The 5,470-nt window shown below is 50.1% G+C and overlaps 1 protein-coding gene across 1 annotated transcript in view; it reads left to right on the top strand.

The window, feature by feature from the left end:
• Positions 1–5,470, top strand: part of LOC104493306 (glutamate receptor ionotropic, kainate 3-like) — a gene marked incomplete at its 5' end in the record, with an annotated part of 26,235 nt that overhangs the window by 15,245 nt on the left and 5,520 nt on the right. Inside the window, 2 exons of the mRNA XM_010135963.1 lie at positions 12–130; positions 2,234–2,451. Coding sequence (XP_010134265.1) covers positions 12–130; positions 2,234–2,451 — 337 coding nt within the window. The remainder of the gene's footprint in view (positions 1–11; positions 131–2,233; positions 2,452–5,470) is intronic.

Genomic DNA, 5,470 nt, shown 5'->3' with positions numbered 1-5,470 from the left:
TGCTGCCACAGGTTCAGCCCATACGAGTGGTACGATGCTCATCCCTGTAACCCAGGATCAGACGTCGTGGAGAATAACTTCACCCTATTGAACAGCTTCTGGTTTGGGATGGGAGCGCTGATGCAGCAAGGTACGGTGGCACCTCCCTGCCCACACACCCTCCTGCCAGTCCTCCAGCACAGGCCTTTTGTCCTGGCTTTTTAAATTAAAAATTTATGTTGTTTGTGACAGGAAAATAAAGTGATAGAACATCCAAACAGTCACAGAAGTGCTCATTGGCACCGGCTCCTGGCTCCCCATTGCGAGGCAGTGAGGTGTGGGAGATGGGAGGCTGCTCTCCTCCCTCCAGCACCTCCCGGCACCTGCTCAGTGCCTGCTGCTCCCGAGGGAGACGTGCCCCACAGCCCCGCAGCACCCACAGTGAGGGTTCGCACATGTGCTGCTGCTGCTGCTGCACCAGAGCAGCACCCGCCCTCCCTCCGTGCCCTGAGCAGGAACACTCCCTGCACCCCAGGGTGCAGCAGCACCCCACAGTCTGTAATTTCTTCCCTCTGTTCATTCAAGAGACTGGACCAATTTCAGGATCTCCATCCTGGCTGGCTCTGTTTTAAACTCACTCTTACAGAAGACACGACGCCTTGTCCTCGGTCTGGCTCTCTTAGCATCCTCATCTGGTTGTTGTGAGATACCTGAAACTCCCACTAGTGCTGGGCAAAGGCTGCGGGGGGCAGAGGGGATGCTGAGGAGCTCTGCCCCGCGGCCACTGCAGGCGAGACAGAACGCTCTCAGTGCTCCCCGTGTAAAACATCAGCGTGACAGGGACCTCAGAAATGGGATGTGGGTAGGATTACACTGGTACATGTGCATGGAACAGAGCAAACAGCATTTCTAGAGATGGAACGACTCGAGTACGTCTCTTTGGAAGAGAGCAGAGGGAGCCTGTGAGCAGCTCCCAAAAGGAACAAAATTCAGCTGTGATCTAATTGCAGAAAATCCAGGAATAGAAATAAGTGGAAAATGTCAAATATTTGTCACACTTTAATTTACTGCGTATCAGTAGTTACACCCAGAGAGAAAAGGACCACAGCCTGGGCTCAGTGGCATGCGCAGCACCGCCGCTGCTCCCTGCTCCTCCTGCTGCCGCGTGGAACAGAGATTCAGAGATTCTTCAGAGATTCTTCCCGATCTGGGCTGCCCTGACGGAGGGTGACAGTTCCCAGCAAGCCGGTTTAGCAGGATGAATCATCCTCTTATCAGATGCTGATAAATGAAACAAGCCGCATTCTTTTTAACTCTGTTCCACATCTAAGAAGAAAAGTATTTCAAAGCCAGACTGATGTCACGGCGCCTGATGCATCAAAGGGCAAGAGACAGAACGGCAAAGAGGCAGGATCTGGAGAGGAACCGATGCAGCCCCCAACATCCAGAGCTCCTCTGCTTCCTGGTGCCGCCTTGCTGCACTCAGACAGGAGAAAAGCCACACTCCGTGCTCGGCTTTGATGTCGTACTGCTTAAAACTGCTTTGCAGAGCCCCGTCTCTGGTGCAGATTGCAGACTGGATACATCTCTGAACAGGTCTTTCAAATCCAACGCTCCTTCCTGGCTTTAAAAGGTACCTTGGGCCATTACAGAAATAGCACAACCCATTTAGTCCTTCATGTCTGCTCAGGAAAAGTCATTCCAGACCTGTTACACCTTTTGTGCTGCAGCATCTCCTGTTTCCCTACTTTAACTGGTATTCAAAGCACCGGACCCCGATAGTTCCTTTCTCTCGCCGTTTGATTTTTTTAAGCCTTGTGTATTTGAACACACTCCCTAGAGTGAGTCCTTTGAAAAGAATCCCTATAAAAGCAAAGCACTTTTAAATGGCAGAACAAAACACTCATAAAAGTTCATAAATAGCTTGCTATTTAAATCTCATGAAAGCAGCCGAGTTAATTACTTCAGCTGAACGGTTCCTGTAAATTGGGTGCTGTACCCAAGGTCAGCCATAAAGGGAGAGGGGGTTTCTGCAAATGATGCACAAACCCCACTGATTTCCTTGTGTGCAAGATGTCGGGGTAACTTGCCTCAAAACCAATTGGCTTTAACTGTGTACCTGTTACCACTCTGACAGTGAAACCTAACCCCTTCTATGTGTACGTACGTATATAATGGTCGTCTGTACGCATAACCCAGGTCCTTTCTCTTTGTTCCCTCTCCCCTCCTTTTCCTTCCCCCACTCCCACTCCAGGCTCTGAGCTGATGCCCAAAGCTCTGTCTACACGGATCATTGGTGGCATATGGTGGTTCTTCACCCTAATTATCATCTCGTCCTACACGGCCAACCTTGCCGCCTTCCTGACAGTGGAGAGGATGGAATCCCCCATTGACTCGGCAGATGACTTGGCAAAGCAGACAAAAATAGAGTACGGGGCAGTGAAGGATGGAGCTACTATGACCTTCTTCAAGGTGAGACCAGGCAGAGGCTCTCTGCCTTCCAGGCAGAGATGCAACACTCTTGGGCCAATGGGAGTGAGAACAAAGAACCAGACAAAAGCCTCCTAAGCCACCACCGCTGCTTCTTATGAGCAGGTTGTTTCAGTCTCGCGTCCTTGCCAAGACTTGGCCGGTTTAGCTCAGTTAGATTCACACCACGGCTAAATCCCCCTCTCCCCATTGCTCATTCAAGTCACAATTACAAAATTATATTGATTTCACAGCTTTGGAGACTGCACCCAGTATTGGCTCAGATACCCTAAAACAAAGCATCTGTTAGGCACAACAGCACAGGTCTATCTTATATGAAAGCCCTACAGAAAAATCTTCCATTCACTAAAGTATCCTCCCTATTTCTGCATCTCACCCACTGCAGCTCCTTCCTTGTCCCTGGAAGAACAGCTCCACAGAGTCCTCGGAGCTGAGCTGGGACAGAGAAGAGAACAAATGAAACCTAAAGCTGAAAGACAGATATTGCCAAGTGCCCTCTCTGACCAGCATTTCTTACAGCTTAAACATCTTTCTTGACCTTCAGATATTTATATTAATATAGTCAAGTTTTATCAACCTCTGAAACCCAGTGCAAGGTAACGCCACCAGTGCACCAGAATCAAATTACATTAATTTCTTCTCTTTAAAGCATAATTAATTTCAGAAGTTAGCCAACACTGCCAAGGAGGGTGCTAAGAGCATTCATATTTCATTCACATTTGCCTCAAAAATGGAAAGAAACTGAGAGACTTAAAAAGACTCTGAAGGCCACAGCTGGTCTGTAAAAAGAGACATAAAGAACAAGGCAGAGAAGAAAGGGAGAGACGAGGGGTGATTAACCTGAGGAATGGTCACCCTGGCTTGGAGGGGTGAACTCAACAGGGTGTCTTTCAGGGACAGGTCTGGAGTTACCTCCAGGCAGTGCCGGCTCCCAGCCCGGCGGCACCGCTTGAGGTCCAGCACCACAGCGCTCGACGGGCCCGATGCCCTGCCAGTGGGGCTGGCAGCACTGGGAGGTCAGGGCCTGTGCAGCAGAAAGGGAGCTGTCTTCCCCCACACCACTGCTGCCAGAGTGCTGGGAATGTCCATCCCTTTCCCTCTGGACACCCCAGTTCAGAGGAAACGTACGGGGCGATGCGTGATCGAGCTGGTGCTCTAAGAGCAGGTTGTGTCGGAGCTCCTGCAGTACCGTGAATAGGCACAGTGTAAAGGCAGCCAGACTGGCCCGTCAGCACTTTGACTGCCAAGAGCCATTAACGGAGGCCAACGTGCTGAATTTTAATAACAAGAAACAGAAACATGCTTCTGCAATGCTTCTTGGCTGGGACGTGGTTAAGGAGCCGCCACACCGTGCGAATCCTGGTGATTGCTCTGACAGGCAGGAACACAGGCTGGTGAAGAAGCGTGGAGGGTTTGGTTAGGTTTGAGCCTTAATTAGTTCTGGGAAATGAAAATGTTCCGTGGAATAGCAAGTTGCCGCTGGTTGGTCTGTGGCTGCAGCAGAGCTGGTGCGTGCAGTTTAGGCTTTGGCACGGCCAGAGCGGTGCGTTACCTTCCAAAGGCAATAGCAACCCAGGACAGCTATCAGGGACAGACAGACTTGTACCGCTGCATTTTAGCTACTCCTTCCAATAAGAGTTTTACACGGGAATAAAAGAACTGCCTGTTTTAAAAATCATCAAGGACACAGTATATTTATGGTTCCAGATTCATCAGAATCATCCTTCAGGCTTCTAATGGGCATTTGGCAGCATTCACTGATCCGGTGTATTTTCCTTTTCTTTTTTATTATTATTGTTGTCTGGAGATGAATTCTCTGGGCTGTCCCTTCTGACGAGTGTTTCAATCACCAGAGCAGTGAGCGTGCTCATGTGCACTGCCACGTTCTCTTGTCCTTCGGGTAGAGAGAATTATGGGAGAGCCTGAACCTGCTCCTCAAAAGGCCATCGCTGTCCTTCACCGGATCCTCCGCAGCGCTGCCAGCACCTGGGAGCCTGACCCTAGGCCACAGGAGAGAGCACGATCCCGGAGCTGAGCTGATGGAGCAATGGCAAACGGGAGGAAGAGGAAGGCAAACGCCTTGTACGCTGTTCCCGAAGCGCTGAGCGGTGTTCTGCCGTGGCCAGCCTGACAGGGGGTTCACGCAGAGCTCCCCAAAGCCGCTGCAGGAGTTCCCAGCTGGACCCAGCCAAAGCGCAACCCCGGGGCAGACCCATGGCCAGCGATCTCGCTCCCACAAAGGTTTTTGCCCGTGTGGCTGAGCTAGAGCAAACGGGAGAGAGATTTACCGCCTGTATTGGCAGATTATGACTTCATGAAAAGAACTTTTGAGAAGCTATTTATTCCCTGGCAATGCAGATCGAGTTACAGGAATAAACACAGATCAATTAATTTAGGAACAGCATCTAGCGTTCATTATAAATCACACCAGAAATCCTTCACGTCTTGCAGAGGAGGCTGTCTCTCTGAACGGCTTTAATGTGCAGCCTGGAGTACGGATGTGAGAGTGTGTACATATATATTCCCTTGTACAGAAACGCTAAATCCTCAAAGTAAGTATCTTCAGTTGGTGAAAATCAATTTATTTTTTCATACAGGCTGGAATTGAAAATCTTAAGCCTGAAAGTTACTTTCTTGCCAATTCCACTGATAAAAAAGCGCGTATGTCTTGGCGAGATGCCTCCTGGTGCTCCTCTAAACTGTTCCATTAATTTATTTGGGTGACTGCTCTTGAAGCATTGGTTATTAAAGGCGGCTTCTGAGCCGTGACTCTAAAGAATGAACTCAGAGGCGTCCTCAGCGTCGTTGCAATCGCTGCCTTCAGAGGGGCTGGCACTCAGCGCTCCACACGTGCATCTCATTTGGCACCAGCACGGGCTTTTATTAAGACGCAGAGGGGAGAGCGGGCCAGATGAGGATATTATTTATCCTGACCAAAATGAGGAGCAGCTCTGCTCCCGTGATCGGCTGGGGGAGGCGTGAGCAGGAGAGAGCCGAAACC

This window comes from Buceros rhinoceros, unplaced genomic scaffold (assembly GCF_000710305.1).
Source record: "Buceros rhinoceros silvestris isolate BGI_N320 unplaced genomic scaffold, ASM71030v1 scaffold1840, whole genome shotgun sequence".
Classification (NCBI taxonomy): Eukaryota; Metazoa; Chordata; class Aves; order Bucerotiformes; family Bucerotidae; genus Buceros; species Buceros rhinoceros.
The sequence above is the reverse complement of the archived record's forward strand: the minus strand, read 5'-3'. Positions and strand labels throughout refer to the sequence as shown.